General features: G+C 40.6%; 1 protein-coding gene across 1 annotated transcript in view; it reads left to right on the top strand.

Annotated features, from left to right (window-relative positions):
* Positions 1 to 13,623, top strand: part of clvs2 (clavesin 2) — a 34,946-nt gene extending 21,323 nt beyond the window's left edge. The window contains exons 3-5 of the mRNA XM_030047900.1: positions 7,446 to 7,556; positions 8,525 to 8,757; positions 12,991 to 13,623. Coding sequence (XP_029903760.1) covers positions 7,446 to 7,556; positions 8,525 to 8,757; positions 12,991 to 13,084 — 438 coding nt within the window. The 3' untranslated portion in view covers positions 13,085 to 13,623. The remainder of the gene's footprint in view (positions 1 to 7,445; positions 7,557 to 8,524; positions 8,758 to 12,990) is intronic.
* Positions 13,624 to 17,386: the final 3,763 nt, after the last annotated feature.

The raw sequence follows: 17,386 nt of genomic DNA, 5'->3' as shown, positions 1-17,386 counted from the left end.
AAATTTGCTGCTTTGCACATGTACCTAGCACTGGTTAGCATGTGAAAAAAACAGAGGCAGAGAGTGATCTACTTTAAGTTGGCATTAGTTCCAGTCTGCCTCAAAAGTGCTCTCACAAAGAGGTTTTCCTTTGAGAGCACAGCAGTACCAAAATGATGTTTTCACTCCAGGCTATACTTTATATTAGAAAAGGAATGCACTCAAATGAATGTTCACTCTCCCCGCCTTTCTCCCCCCTTTACTGGAGGACAAGTTTACTCATCCTTCTATCAATGTCAACTGACATGAGCAGAGCAGAATAGAGAGCTCATCAACCTGATGTGCTTTCGAAAGACTAAAAAAGCATGAGAGACAGGGGAGGAGAGACAGGGAGAGGAAGACATATATGAACACAATGTACACAGACACACACAGAGCGGTAGAAATCTCATGTCAGATGTTATAACATCAACTTCTTCATTGCAGAATGGAGACAGACCCACATTCCAAATAATGGGCCAAAGCTTTCCATGCCTGCCTGTTTGGTTTCTGTATGACAAAGACAAATGCCAGATTATTACCTCCAGAGTTTAATTTTTGTTGTTGTTGTTGTGTTGCAGCCAAAAATGCTTGATGTTAGATTGGCTTTAATCAAAACTCACTGTAGGAATTTTTGCAGCGAAATTACACAGATTTTAGAAATTGCAGGTTTATGCATTCACATATTTACCACATCCCTCTTGTCTTTCTAACTGTGGAAATATCTTTGGCATTTACAAGACGTAAAGACTGGAGGGGAAGGGGTGATTCCATAAGGCTGGATCAAGTCTGACAGTTCCTGAATTCCCAGTACCAGGCGTCAGGTTCTGTCGACGGTCTTGGTCTCATGGTTTCACACTAACTCTGAACCTTGGTCGGAGCGTGTGTTCTTCAGGTTAGGTTATTTTCCACTGCTGTTTAACTGTTATTACTTCTGTTTAACTGTTAATACTTCTGTTGAAATTGTTCATATTCCTATCTTTTTATAATCCTTGTTTATAGTGTTTATATTGCTTACTGCTATTTATCATGTGTATACTGTATATTTCTTCTAAATTTGCACATTGACCTACCTCTATGCACATTTTATACACCCATGCACACGTTTTTTTCTGTTTTTTTTGTTGCACATTGCTTTTTGCACACTGGGTTGTACTTAGGTTATTCTATTGTACTCAGATCTTATTCTGTTGTACTTAGTTCTTATTCTTTATTTCTATTTTTTTTATTTACTTAATCTGTAATCTGTGGATACTGCTGAAAAAAATGTGAATTTCCTGCGGGATGAATAAAGTATCTATCTATCTATCTATCTATCTAAGAGAGTTTTGAATGGCAACTTGACAGCCACGCACACAGTGGCGATGACCACACTGTAAAAAGAGGTCGGCCATGTTGGACAGATGCTAACAAATGATACACTATAGCATATGTAAACATTACTGTAAATATAATGGTAGCTTCCTGCAGACAAGTTAACAGAATGGCATCAGCTGTCAACATCCCAGTATCTGATGTAGTGTTGAGCACAGGCTGTATAAAAGAAGTGGATGTAGCTGTTGTGATGCCACCTGTTGGTTTCTGACCCGTTGTTTTGAAACTTTGAATTCTGCCTTACAGTGGTGGCCATCTAAATGACATATTGAAGCTAAGGACAAGCAAGTGTACTCCACTGATTTATAGTATAATTTACCATGCTGTGTTCACCAGTCTGTATAAAGTGGGCTACTATAAGTGTGCTATACTATAAATATAGTATTTGACCGTGCAGAACACAGTATATCACCTTCATAATCAAAGCAACAACTAGGCACACTGCTGCTTATAAGGTTACTATAACATTTCTTTAATTATTCTATAACATAGCTGCTGCTGAAAATACCCTCACCTCCCAAACCAAGCTGCTTCTGTAAGAAAAATATTCTAGAGAAAATACACTGACCACTCAGACCACACATGACATTAACAGTTACATAATTTGAGGTAAAGTTTCATACATAGGATATGTTTTGAAAATTTGTCACAGTCTTAAAATAGGCAGAGCAATTACATATTTTGATATTCAGTTCAAAAGCAAACTTACCACAAAAACAGAACAGAACCCTTAGATGCTATATGTTGGAATTTGAATACAGAACAAGACAATTTCAGTGATGAGCTGAGGAAAATGTAGCCAAGTCATCGTCTCTCAACAAAAACACTAACTCCTGAGAGACGGTGCAGTCATTTGCTGCGGACCGGATGGCACAAAAAACTTCACAGGCAGCTAGATGTACACGCTGCCGTGGTTACACAGACTAAATTGCTGCTTCTAGCTAGACAAGTCTGTGCCACCCGCCTGCAGACAGCGACCTGTCAATCAGAAGGTATTCACGCTCTAAAAGCATACCTCGCTTTATGGATTTTTTTACTCTAAGGTGAACTGGACCATAATTTCCAGTGGACATCAGGCAACATGAAGCAAGAGCTAAAAACCTCAGTTGAGAACATTACCTCGTGGGGAAAATGTTTCTTGTGGACATAAATCGTGCAGTCGGATTATTTTTGCAGCCACTATAGTGGCCACCTGCTGAGATTAGGAGGTATCAGGAAGAATTATACTTTAAGGCACTGGCTTCACTGCTCAGCCCCTGCTTTTGCTGCCTGGTCCTCAGAACACAGTCCAGTGCTGCACAGAAATGCTGAGTCTAAGTGGGGCAGATACAGCCAATGAAAAAGCCAAGCTCGACTTGAATTTTCTCTTGGGCTTGCAGATTGGCACCCTGGTATTATACAATGATGGCTGTCTGCCATGTTTGATTAGTGATTTTGGCAGTAAGCAAAATCATTAGCCTCTCAAACGTAGCATCTTGCTTGTTGCCACCACAGATACATGTGGAAAGGTGGGACAACTGATTATATTTGCAGTATAGTAACATAAGAATTTCACCCATTTCTAAATCCAGATCTTGATCATACAATATTTATTTAAATATATATTTTAATAAAAAAAATATGTATTCACACTAACTTAACACCACCATGCAGAAAGCTGGAAAAGAAAATTGCATTTTTCAATGTAAAGCAATTGAGATGACATCATATTAAACATGTTTTATTTTTGATTCATACCTCAGCACATATATAGGCAATGCTGTAATAATAATATAATAATATAATTTTGAGTGGAAAACTTTGACTTCTAACACATTTCCAGTTTGATCTAATATACCATACATATTTTTTTTTCTCTTCCTCTCTGGCTCATACTGATGCTGATTTTGACAACCAGGCCGTCAGCAGCACCAGCATGGAAACTATGTCAAAGCTGCCCAGCAGAGGGGCTTGCGGGGCTTGTGTGTATGTGTGTGTGTGTGTGTGTGTGTGTGTATGTGTGCGTGTGTGTGTGTGTGAGGGAGAGAGTAAATGTATTAGACGCACACCTCATGACTCACCAAGGCGTACAGTATCCAGTAAGCGGGCTAGCACTGCTGCACTAGTCACAGTGCAGGTTTTAATCCCGGTGGACAGACACTTTACTGAGAAGCAGCTCTGCCAGTTCACGATTGGTTGAATTCATCTGCCTTTTGCTTTAGCCGCTCAGGGGATGATGGAGCATCACATGTCACTGTCGCTGAATGTCACAGTGTTTCCCTCAACAAAGAAGCAGCATTTAACTCGCAGTGTCGGGACCTTGCCAGTTTGTGTAATACTGTGACCCCTGTTGGAGGTTAAAACATTGGATTTGTGCATTTTTTTGACTGACAGCATACCGGCTAAAAAAATGTGAACTACACCCATGCATAGTGCACATTCCTGCACTGACCAATTCTGATCAAGGAATAAAGTGTTTCATGCTTTTAAATGTGCCATCAAACAATGCAAAACTCTGCATTACCATTTGCATTAGGTCTGTGTGCTTTTTTTTAATTTACGTAACACTCAATACGGCACATTTTATGTCTACTTTCAACACCAGTAAATCATTAACAGGTACATTTTGAGACATATGAATATGTTAAACTGTTATTGTGAGAAGACAGCAGGATTCTTACATAAATATTGTCTTAGGGGTGACATGGGATTTTCTTGACCCTCTGTCACTGTTAGTCTTCATCAGCTTTTCCTATTGAACAACAGTGACCCAAGGCTCACAAATTCACAAATGAAGCACCGCTATCACTTATTCATGTGGAACAGACATTTGCCCCCATAGCCAGATACCAAACAAAAAGTTGAAGTGGATGTGAGTGGTGGAGCAGCCTGGCAACAGTTCATGTGCCTTGAAGCAAAGAGTTAACAACATGGGTGAAGGTAATATGATTTAATTTTGAAATCAAAAGCATACTGTATTTTGCTGCTGAAATACATAATTCAGGCGCCCATTTATTATTTCATAACACTAATAAATAATGACCTCGTTGCATTCCTGCAGCTTGTAAAGATGAGTCTTATCTGGGCCACGGTAAATATAAAAATAGGTCAGAGGCATCTTCTGACCTAATGGCATGGGGACTCTGGCTGTAATACTTTGTGTAATACTGTTTAGGACATAGCAATTAGTTAGGAAAAAATAGGAAGGGAAATTAGATTTGATACAAACCTTATAGAATTTGACACACAAGCCTTCTGTACCCTATAGGTTCAACTGAAAATGGCTCACAAACTTGCAGCTACATAATGTTTACTGTTGGAAATCAGATGTGCTAATAAGGCAGTGACATTAGCTGACCAGATGCTGTGGTTTATGATATAAAAAAAACACTGTTATTGAAAAACTGGCAAAGTGCTAGGTCAAAACAGCACAGAAATGTACAGTGTCTACTCCAAAATGGTGAGATTACAAGTGGCAACTTCAGAAACGCAGTCAGCAGCGGCGCTGAGGACTCCTGTATCTAGACGAGTCAGATTAATACTGGAAAAGAGAGCGAGCAAGTGCGCTGGAGAGATGAGAGTCGAGGATCTGTTGAATATGTATTAGCTAAAAATAAAGATAAGCCGGCTAGTACACTGTCAGCATGCATTTAGAAACGTTATCATTAACCATTGCCATTAGCTAATTAGGACATAACTATTAAACTGTTGAACTACTCAACAACTGGAGAAGGCTTTTATTAAGTGCTGAGTAGTTTATGGAGCCCTCACGAACATGGAATTGATACTATAAATTAATGTCGTGTAACTCCTCAATGCTGGCCCTTAAGACTCAACGTACTTCTGGTTTTCTACACTACCAGGTAATTACGTCAAGTCGAATCAAGTGAAGACCATTTATTTACATAGCTTTTCATCACAAGCATGTCTCAAAGGACATTTCAGATTCACCTGATGTCCCATGTGCACACGAGACCCTAATTAGTTGGCTAGATTAACAGCTATGCATTCTGGGGACCATTTGGAATGAGATATCTTTCATACTGAACATACTACAGTACATGTGCCCTAGAGTATTATTTTGCAGGTTGTATGTATAGTGTGCGTAGTATGCCAATTCTTAGAATGTCCTAAGAGGGAATAGTTGTCCAGCACATTTCAGACACAGAAGTCTGGATTTTTATTTTTAATTTGTATTTTATTTTTCTTTTTTTCATTTTTTGTACCTGTCAACCTACCTGCTAATGCAGTAATTCTTGCACCTCCTCAATATGTGTTAATTTATTTAATTAAGTGATGAATGTTCTGAGTTTCTGTGGGAAAAGGAGGTGTTTTTGCAAATGGTGCAAATTCACTTTCGACAACCCACAACTCAACTCAAAACACCTACCACTGTCAGCTGTCAAGATACAGTAGGAACAGTCCAACAAGTCACTTTGCTTTAGTGTTGGTCGTACTGGATATGATTTCATACCAGTGGTGTGGTCCACTTCTGCTACCCCAAAATAAGCCCAAATGATCTCATTAGTGTGATTTTCATTGGAGAAATTTGGTGCCCCATGATGGTGAGATAGACTTTTATAGCCTGAATTTTTGCATTATTTTCATTTTCATTTTCTTTTTTTCTTTTTTTTTTTTTTTTTTTGGCTATTAAAAAGTCAGATTTACAGATTGAATATCAGCACAAAGTATCAGCTATTTTTTGTTTCAAACCACACACACTGGTGTTGACATCAGCCCCGATAAACCCAAACCCAGCTCTCTCTCCCCCGACACTGTTAACAGCTTTTATATAAGTGTCTGCCCCCAGCCATAATCATCATCAGCCAGCTCTGTTATGTCAGAATATAATCTCACCATACTGTTGGAGCAAAGCCAAATGATGATTCATGCACACACACACACACACACACACACACTGAGAAGTGTAATTATGATAATTGTGTCCAGCATTCTAGGAAACACCATGGCAGACCCAGACTCTAGACTGTAACCTGGATTATAACGACTCATTTCGCTCAGTCATGCTGTGCTGTGTTGGCTTCAAAATATACTGGACCATTTCCTAAGAGTACATGATCACATTAGAGCCCATTCACCAGACTAATCTAGTGTAAAAGGACAAGATGAGCAAATAAATCTGCTGATGCTTCTGGACACATCTTCAGTGATGTTCCTAGAATCCTCTGGTATTTTGGGTCTTTCAGCATCACAAATCCTCCTCCAGGTGACCCAGCTGAGGCTGCTCAGACCTCAGGTTTGTGTCCAGATGGCTAGCTAACTGCTTTTGTCCTCCATGGTCCTTCTCTCTTGAGTCACAGCCAACTAGAGGCTCTTTCTGACACATCGGTGGCACCACGGAGGGCTCTTCTTCTCCTCTGTCCTTTGATGCTGAATTCACTAAAGGCTCTACCAAGAGATTTCACCGCAAAGCCTGTGCAACCAGCTTTGAAACGATAGTTGGGAATCTCCTTGTCCTCCAGTCTCCTTACCAGTAATCGTTGATCAGACCCTCATACTTCAGAGGCTTCATCCAAGCAATCTTCTCAAGGGATTGTTAGCTCCAGCATGATGACTTGAATGGTGCATTCAGAGATGAGAAAGATGTCTGGTATCAAAATAGTAACAGTGATATGAGGGAACTTGTGCTGCTTATTTAGCTCCACCAACAGCTGCCAGTTCCTTGCAGAGGCCAAACTTACTGCAGATGTTCTTCCAGGGGGGTCCTGGCTGCTCCCCAGCTCTCATGAAGATGATGATCTGTTTCTGCAATGACCTTCAAGACTGCAGCATGCCACCAGCAGTGTCTCCCCTCCCCTAGTGCCTTGGAGCAGCAAATCAGGATGTGCTCTGGGGTTCCATGCTTGGAGCACAGCAGGCTCTGCTTTACCCCATGTGTATCCCCATGTGTGGTGTGTCTCCCAACTGGACCTTTTTTCTATTCTGTTCACATGATTGACTGTTTGTGTGTCATTTATTCTTATCACGTCTGGCTATTTGTGCATCATTCACTGGATTGTAATTAGATGTTATATAGACATTCTCTGCATTTTCTTTTTTTCTTTTTGTAACAGGACAGTTTCCCTGCCAGGTTTGGAGGGATCCACTTTGTTAACCAGCCCTGGTACATCCATGCCCTCTACACAGTCATAAGGCCCTTCCTCAAAGACAAGACCAGAAAAAGGGTAAGTGTACTTTACATTAAAGGGTGATGAAAGTTTAAACCTGTTATGGGAGAAACTGAGTTGCATAGACCCAGTGATGTAGCACTGCTGGATGTGCAAAATTACATCACTGCAGCAAGGTAAAATTTAAACCACTACTCTAGATTTTCTGCCAGTGTGTCAAACCACTTTTAAATAGATATAGTGTGTGTGTGCATGCATGTTGTTGCAGTTTTGTGCAGAACCAATCTCAAAGCATATGTGCTCTGAGAGTCTGTCTAAGTCTTTGTTGAGGCAATCTTTTTTTGTGGACTCTATATGCCTTTAGAGAGCTGTTGCACAGCTCAATAAATTCTGAAACATACAGGCTACCATATGGTGCTGTCATAGGCTGGCAAGCGTTCTCAGAGGACAGTGCACAATGAGTTCAAAGTTCAACATTGCACATCTGTACTATAGCCAGCAAAAAAACTGGAAAAGGCAAGTGTAGAACCTTTCCTGCGTGATAATCTGAGAATATGTTTCAAGACAAGAACACAGATATGTACAATCCCAACTGGCGTGCCCATCATGCAAACGAGGTGACCCACTTCGCTTGGATCTTTGTGAATGTTTTGTTTAAATTTGCGTAAACTCTTTCCTATGGTATCATAAGTAGGCTATGTTTCATCAAAGTGCAATAGTATAGTTTTAAAACAGGTCTACTTACATAGAGAAGAAGCTATAGTTCATGCATGACATTCTTTTAACAGTTACTAAGTAATTAAAAATAAATAAAGAAAAAAAAGAAAAAAAAAAGCCTTGTCAGTCTGAATTACTTCTACATTATACTTTTTTATATTTAAAGCCGCAATGTTGCAGGAGATGTGTTCTCTTCTTTTTTTGAATTTTTAATGCTTTAATATTTTTAATGCTACCCCTGCCTAACAACGTCAAGCTGAACTGAACTGATGTCTGTCCTTCATTTTCCTGATCTGTTCTCTGGACAGATCTTCATGCATGGCAACAATCTGAACAGCCTACACCAGCTGATCCACCCGGAGATCCTGCCGTCGGAGCTGGGCGGCATGATGCCACCATATGACATGGGCACGTGGGCACGAACGCTGCTGGACCACGCCTATGATGAAGAGACTGACTATTGTCCAGAGTCATACACCCTGTCAGTACAAGACCTGGAGAGAGACCTGGAAAAAGACCTGTCTCCGAAAACCATGAAGAGGTGGGGTTTGCACTTTGAACACATGCATCTGTCTAGTTTATAAGCTACACACACTTTAAGTTAAAGTCAAAACGTGTGAAAAGGGGTCAAACCAAGTCAGTGGCTCTCAAACTTTTTTCAATACTGGACCCCCTTTGGAATATATATATATATATTTTTTCAGACAAGTAACCCCTGACCAGTGCAGATTCAATCCAGCTCCATCAGTGTCTGAAACAACAAGCTGATATTGACAATGTTTGGTCGGCTTTTTCCTTCTTTTTCACTTCTTTCTCCTTGTTGTCAGCTGTAGCGCTGCCACGTTTCAACCACAAATCTATTTATTTGATTTTTATCTGGCTTCTTAGTGAACAAACATCCTTGCTTGACGACCTCGGCAGCAGATTTAAACCACAAACACACACATTTGACATCTTCAATCTTTATCAAACTTACATTTACATTTTTTTACTGAACCACATCTGATTCTGATTCTGATTTTTTTAGGGATTATCCACAACTGATAAATTTTAAATTAACATTTTAAATAATCTCACGTATCCCCTTGCAGTTCTCTAATGTACCCCTAGCGGTACGTGCACCTCCATTTGAGAACCACTGAACTGAGCTATATAGGCCTAAGTCCAACACAACATCATCAGGAAACTCTTTATTGCATTGGGTTTATCAGTTTTTGAGCATGGACCTTTTTGTAAGCCAGATTTGGTGAAGAATTGCACTACACAGGTGTAAATATAGCCTGTTTAACTTAATACCACTCGGTTTAAACTGCACAATTTTATGGACCCCATTTGGATCATTCCCCATTCACCTCAGTTGTTTTGGAGAGATCTGTCATAGAGTGATTCAAGTGACAAGGATAACAACATACAGCCAACATTTTCATTTTTGGGTGAACTGTTTCTTCACAATGATGTCATCTACCTGTTAACCTCAAAAAAAAAAAAAAAACTGTGGTTGGTAAATTTGTTTTTTCCTTAGTCAAGAAGCTATTGTTAATGATGATACTGTATTTGAGACAGAAAAAGAGAGAGCAAGAGAAAACAAGTATGAGCAAAACAGTGAGACAAGATGATGTGACAAGACCTCCACAGCAACATCAGGGATAAACATGTGCCTCTGTTAGCCTTTTATTGAGTGACCAAAAGAGAGAGAGAGAGAGAGAGAGAGAGAGAGAGAGAGAGAGAGAGAGAGAGAGAGATTGTGTGCGTGCATGTTGTTGCAGATTTGTGCAGAACCAATCTCAAAGCATATGTGCTCTGAGAGTCTGTGATGCAGCAGATTTCTAAGTCTCTGTCGAGGCAATCTGAGATATGATTTTGAAATTGACTGAATAATGGTTATGAGAAACTACAGACGGCACATTAGTATTATTTATGTATGAGGCAGGACTTTCTTTTTCATGGCAGACACCAGAGTTACCATTTTATTAAAATGTGGATCCGCCTTTGATATGGATACAATACAGCTCATGTTTTATCACTAGTCGTATTGATATTACAACCCTCAGTTTTTCAGTATTACAGACTAAATGCTATTTCAGAAGCTTATCCACCATGAGAACAATATAATCAAAGGCGAAATGCTCAATGCTTGGAATGCTGAGGATTTTTTTGGTATGAAAATTTATAGAAATTGAATATTGACATATGTTCTAAACATCAGTATGATTATCTGTGTGGGCCTCAACAGCCTGATTATTGTAAAGGTCCTAGAGAACTTTCTGACCAGGTTAGCTACTTCTGGCCTAGTTCTTCAGTGGCCCTGTTTCATATGACTTTAATCAACCTCTAACAGCGACCACTAGGAATTACAACATCAGCAAGGCCCTGGCACAGTTTACAGTGGCCTGTAATTGACATAAATAAAAACGTCACATTTTCAGAATATAGAGGCCTAAGCTACAGCAGAGGTATAGCAGAAACGTCAAGAGAAAAGGGGTTGGGGGTCTTGAAAGCTAGAAAGTGAGTTTTGAATGCCATAAATCTTGGTCAAACCTAGTTAAATAATCAGTAAGATTAATCATCCACCTCCCATAGATATATGATGATCATTTTGTGATATGAGACAGATGATGAACCGGGAGTTTGATATCCATCCAAATATTTGAGGTACTTGAATGTGCCATCATGTAACACTGACTTTGGGAAAATAAGTAGGATTTTTTTCTCCAGAACAAAGGCCGCCCAATATAACCCCGCCCACTTTGCTCCTCTATAAAGGGCATTAGCACTGTGTTACTGTAAGCATGTTTGACTTTGCATGGGGTATTGAATCTTCCAATAGGCCAAGATGCAATATGATTCACGGTAACTCATCCGACAGCTATGTGATGTCAAGTGACTCATCCACTCAAAGACATTTGCCTTAGCGGTGCTCTGCAGTCTGCTTCTATTTTGGAGATCAAACAGCAGATGACTTCCACTGCAGGGCCGAAAGGGCGAGCCAGGCCACGGTATTAGTGTGCTTGTATCAGCAAAGCACACTTATAGGCCCTACACTCTTATTTACTTCATCATTTATTGATTTATTTACTTATTTATTAATGTGCTTTCTTCAGCAAAACACATTTATACACTCTTTCTAGTTTATTTATTTAATTGTTATTATTATTTGGCTAGAAATGTCTTAGGGAAAATCTAGTACACTGCCTGAGCACACCCTAGCAACCTCAGAACCACGAGCCACCTAGAAACCCTAAGTTAGGATGCTCTTCTATACAGACGATGTGCTAAATTGGTCACCTTGACATGTTTTGCCTGCTGTGTGTCCTGCAGTCTTTCTCAGAGGTATCACATGATGTTACTGCGACATTTTGGTTTGCGCAGGTTTGGTCGTCCCACCTAACCCCGCGTTTTCCTCTGCTGTCCGACAAAGTAAACAACATGAACACACAGATCGCAGAGAAAAATAGGGGATCTAAAAGCCAGTCCCAATGTGTGCACGGAAAGCAGTTTTTGGTTAGTGTCATCATCGAGTAGCGTAGTGAGAGTCCACCCGCACACAATAATGGTGGGAATCAGTGTGGGACCTATTTTTTAATGATGGCTATAGCTGGGCACTATGCTGTGGCTTTCCAACGTTCAAGCTGCCTATTCATCAGGTGTTAAACTAGTTTTTGAGCATTTTTGCCAGTTTGGGATTTTTTGTGATCTAAACTGACCTCGCCAGCACTGAGATGGGTAAAGAAGCTAAACTAAGAGTTTTTTTATGCTGTAATTTTGCAATTTTGGTACCACTTTGGTGTTAAATATTGTCATTAAAAGCCAGGTCTGAGGTGCGCTTTGCTATTTTCATGGCACTGGTTGGCTGAGGCACACTAGCACAGATCTCTCGAAAATCACATAAGCCCCTTTATGAATGCTTGCTTGTTCAACACTGACAACAATTCTTACAATTGTCTACATGCATATCAAAAAATTGCTTTTAATTTGATTAAAGCAATAATACCTGGAGGTGGTGTGTTCAGGGACCGTTGAACGGTGTTGTTTGGGAAATACACCTATTATTAAGCACCTGCAGCATCCATACCTCTCCAGTGAGGGTTCACATGTCCTTGTTCCAGGTGATTCAAGGCCATGCGTCTGAGGTCCAGTGTTTCAACTCACTGGTGAATCTCTGTTCATTTAATGGTGTACACACACACACACACACACACACACACACACACACACACACACACACACACACACACACACACACACACACACACACAGATTTCCCTAGGTGATGCTGAAGGGTCATTATCATCAAAGGTCTCTATTAAAGCAACCTGTCAAAACACACAGACTTTATTAGTGTGATATTGTAGCAACCTTTTACATGCCCTGTGAATGTCCAAGGCCATTTTAAACATTGTGCTGTACAAAAATCATGACAAGTTGCTGGTCTGATATCCAGTTAGCCAAGTGTTTGGTCTGCTTGTGATATTTAGCCCAGTGCCCTTGAGCCTCAGACCAGCTGGACCCTCTGACCAACAGGGGATACCTCACCCCCTCCTGCACAGAGGTCCCTGGGTATTGTAGGTCTGCACAGTATCCAGGGGCCTCTGCCATGTTCTTCTGCCTTTGCAAGCCTGGAAACCAGCCCTCAGGGAATTGAGTATCACAACGTTGCCCAGGAAAGCAAAGGCCTCTGATCCCAAGGGGCTCAGGTTCCTGGTGGTCAGAGAGCCCCGGGTACTGTTCCAAAATCATTATAATGATGGTGGACATCTTGTCGTTTCTTCCCCAGGTCTCAGTCCGTGGTGGAGCCCGGTGTTCTGAAACGACCGGATAAAGTCAAGAGTGAAGAAGACAACATGCAGCCACTCCTGTCGCTGGACTAAACACACATAGACAGCTGGAAACTACCCCCTGACCACACACACAAACTGACACACACATACAGGTGCAGCTCAATAAATCAGAATATCATCAAAAAGTTGATTTATTTCAGTAAATCAATTTAAAAAGTGAAACTCATATATTATATAGATTCATTACACACAGACTGATATATTTCAAGTGTTTATTTCTTTTAATTTTGATGATTAGAACGTACAGCTAATGAAAACCCAAAATTCAGTATCTCAGAAAATTAGAATATTGTGAGTGTATTGGTATTGGACAGAAAAGGTCATTGCTAAAGAAGCTGGCTGTTGACAGAGTGCCGTATCCAAGCACATTAGTGGAAAGTTGAATGGAAGGAAAAAATGTGGTAGAAAAAGGTGCACGAGCAACAGGGATAACCGCAGCCTTGAGAGGATTGTGAAACGAAGCCCATTCAAGAATTTGGGAGAAATTCACGAGGAGTGGACTGCAGCTGGGGTCAGTGCTGTGAGAGCCACCACGTACAGATGGCATTCCTTGTGTCAAGCCACTCTTGAACCAGAGACAGTGTCAGAGGTGTCTTACCTGGGCTGAGAACAAAAAGGACTGGACTGTTGCTCAGTGGTCTAAAGTCCTCTTTTCAGATGAAAGTAAATTTTGCTTTTCATTTGGAAATCAAGGTCCCATAGTCTGGAGGAAGAGAGGAGAGGCACAGAATCCAAGTTGCTTGAGGTCCAGTGTAAAGTTTCCACAGTCAGTGGTGGTTTGGGGAGCCATGTCATCTGCTGGTGTTGGTCCACAGTGTTTCATCAGGTCCAAGGTCAGCGCAGCCGTCTACCAGCAAGTTTTAGAGCACTTCATGCGTCCCTCTGCTGACCAGCTTTATGGAGATGCTGATTTGGAAGATGCGAGACTTATTGGTCTTAAGTAATATTCTAATTTTCTGAAATACTGAATTTTGGGTTTTCATTAGCTGTGAGTTATAATCATCAGAATTAAAAGAAATAAACACTTGAATATATCAGTCTGTGTGTAATGAATCTATATAATATATGAGTTTCACTTTTTAAACAAAATTACTGAAATAAATCAACTTTTTGGTGATATTCTAATTTATTGAGATGCACCTGTACATACAAACACAGGTGCACACACACACACACACACACACACACACACACACACTAATGGCTGAAAAACCCAACTACATTTGAAGCTGAATACACAAATTCACTAACTTATTTGTACATGAGTGACACAGACACACTCATACGCACACACTCTGAAGACATGGTCCCCAGAAAGTGCTGCTGTTGGACTCTAAAGCTTATTTCTCTTGGACTCAAGGAGCCAAATGAGCTGAAATGAAGCAGACAGACAAATAGCTTCCTCTGTGCTTGAGACAGACGGCATCATAAGAGGGACATTTCCTCGGGCAGAAGGACATCTTAAGAGCTACTGGTGGTGTTCCATATGTTATTTATTTAGCTATTTGTCAAGTGCCAATTCCAAAACTGTAAATTCACTCTCTAAAGAGTTATCTAGCCCTCAGTATTGAGGAGGGGGGAGATAGTTCTTACGGCTAGAAGAAACAGAAGCGCATAGACAGAGTAGTGAAGGTGCCATACATGGTGAAAATTATATTTTGCAGAGAGAGAGAGAGTAGCGTTGTCTACAGCTATAAAGTATTTGGGTTATAGGGGAGATGGGGGAGTGGAAATCATACTTCAAAGGGGCTTGGGGCCACGGTTCCTATGCTGCACTTCGCTGGCTGGAGGCTTTTCTTTTTTTGTACCGTATTTAGAAGAAAATGCCCCAAAAGATAAAGACGCGTGGGTCAGGATTATAAGGAGTGGTGATAATGAGCTTGTTCAACCTGGTGCCAAACTAGGCTGACTGGCATCCAGGCAGTCTCTGCAGGTTTACTCGGGGCTTACTGGGGGCATGGGCTTCTTTCATGTGAAAAGAATCGGTCTGTCTCCAGCTATCTCTTAGAAAAGCAAACCCCCCTTTACTGTAAGAGTTGACTTCATGAATTATGCGCTTTTTCCTAAGGCCATTTTGTCTCTTTTTTCAGGCCAACACATGAGAGTATACAGTACTCCTCATGCCTTTAGAAAATACGAGGCTCTTATCCAGACTGGCTTTTTAAAGAATCAGTTATGACACCAAGTATTTATTTGGCTGAAGATGTCCTCGTTACCAACATTATATATTTTGTTGTGACAAATTTCATATACGCTTTGAGACTTTGTATGCACTGTAATAAGCACTGTAAAACAGCCTATATTCTGTAATAGTTAGCTTGGTAAAAGGGAATCATATGGGTGGATGTTGAATCTGAAACAGGTTAAATTTGGGACTGTAGAGGTGGTGGTGGGTGGGGGGGTCGGGATGGGGGGGTGCCTCACCACACTCTTCTATGACTTTGCTGTATGTGCATTATATTTTTGGCAATAATGTCCCACTCCTGAATCTGTCATCAAACATTACAGCAGGCAAAGTGCTCTTCAATTTTCAAATTTTCACCGAACATAAAAAAAGTTTGGTCTTTCCCATGGATCAAGGGTCATGAAAACATGGTATTCTTGTTATGTGGCAACATAAACATGTCTGAAATCATGCATTGAGGCACTGCATATGATACACAGTGCAGAGGTGTTCTGAAAGGATTTTGTATGTACGTTGAGTGTTATTTAAGAAAAATGTAAGAAGTATTCATGTAGTATAAGTATTTCACTTGTTTTGGTAATCTCTTGGGATTGCAGATGGATTTTGGTTTCAGTACAGCAGTCGCAGAAGCTAGTAAAGTCATGATCATTGAAAACCAGTTTAGATACAAAATAGTATTTAAAAGACTTTTCCACATGCCCTGATTTTCATGCCAGTGAATCTAAAAAAAAAAATACTATACATGGTTATTAGCTGAAGGCTTCACAGTAACTTAGGTACCAAAGTGGTGTTGCAAAACATTACACCACTCTGTCATCTTCTGTTGCTACCTCCTTTGTGTTTCCCTTCAAAAACAGAGAGGCCCAGATTTGCTAATGATCTGCGCAGGCAAGAGGGAAGATGAGAGAAATGTAGACCAAATGAATGACATGAGGCCAGGGAGATGGGCACCCAGAATAGCAGACAGGAAAACCACTAATAAGGCAGGCCGAGCAACAGAAGAAAAAGACTCAGCCAGACTCAGGCAAGCAGATAGACAGATATCCAGACAGGCGGGCGGGCAGTGTGAGGTGGCTGGCTAGAATGAGGCCAGACAGCTGTAATGCTAAACTATCACGCCGGCGTACACAACATGTCACTCCCACTCAGCGCAACTCAGAGCCTGTGTGCTGTATAGACTAGAGTGTTAGACACAAACCTCAGAGTAGCTTCCCCTTTGGCTCCATGTTATCTGTGTAGTTTCAATGGGTTGGTTTCAGATCAATATATGGAGGTGATGTTTGCCTTTTATTAAATATTGGATATCAATCTGTAAATGCTGTCCTCCTCTGATATGATAGAGGAGAAAAAAATGTTCCTTGTACGTTCACTACATTTACATGCAAATGAAAATTCAGATTTCTGTGAGTAACCAGGTTATGACAGGAAACCGGGTAACGTGTTTGCATGTATTACCTTACTCTGATTACTCAAAAACCTCAGTAAACATGCACTGTCCAATGATCACAGCCGGCAGCCTGCATCGGATAGCTGGCATCTTGTGGGAATTTCCCCAAGCACGCTGTGGCAGATGCGTTTTTTGCTTCCTTATCATGTATTTTCACCATAGGTAACGCTGACATAAAATTATTAAGCATTCTTAAACAATCATGTAGAACAGTTTTTACTCTGCCTAGCGTTGTACAGTGTGTGTTTATTGTGTTTCTCGGATCAGTTTCCTTACCCGGTCTCTTCTCTTGCACATGCGCACACAAAAACACAGTTTAGAGATCCAAGTAAGGTGTTACACAATCTAATAATCAGGTTTCTCCAGCAGAAATCTACCTGTGCTAACGTGTTTCTCTTAATCCCTTACTCCGCTTAGGGAAACCAACTTGTGACTAAAGTGCATGTAAACGCAGTGAATGATTAAAGCTGCACTAGGCAAGACTTTTACATAACAATCAGCCTAAATCACAAAGTGAGGCTGTATCACAGATGAATGTGAGCATGCTGTGTGCAGTTTACTGATGTCACCCTACAGGATTTTTGGGTATCGAAGTTCACATTTTATCAAACTGTTGCCTCTTGCCTCTTCTCCTGCCATTTAGATCCACCAACATGGGAAGTTGCCTAATGCAGCTTTGATTGTTTGAAAATGTCTTTTG

The sequence above is a fragment of the Myripristis murdjan genome, chromosome 24 (assembly GCF_902150065.1).
Source record: "Myripristis murdjan chromosome 24, fMyrMur1.1, whole genome shotgun sequence".
Lineage (NCBI taxonomy): Eukaryota > Metazoa > Chordata > Actinopteri > Holocentriformes > Holocentridae > Myripristis > Myripristis murdjan.
Note: the sequence above shows the minus strand (reverse complement) of the source record. Positions and strands in the feature narration are given on the sequence as shown.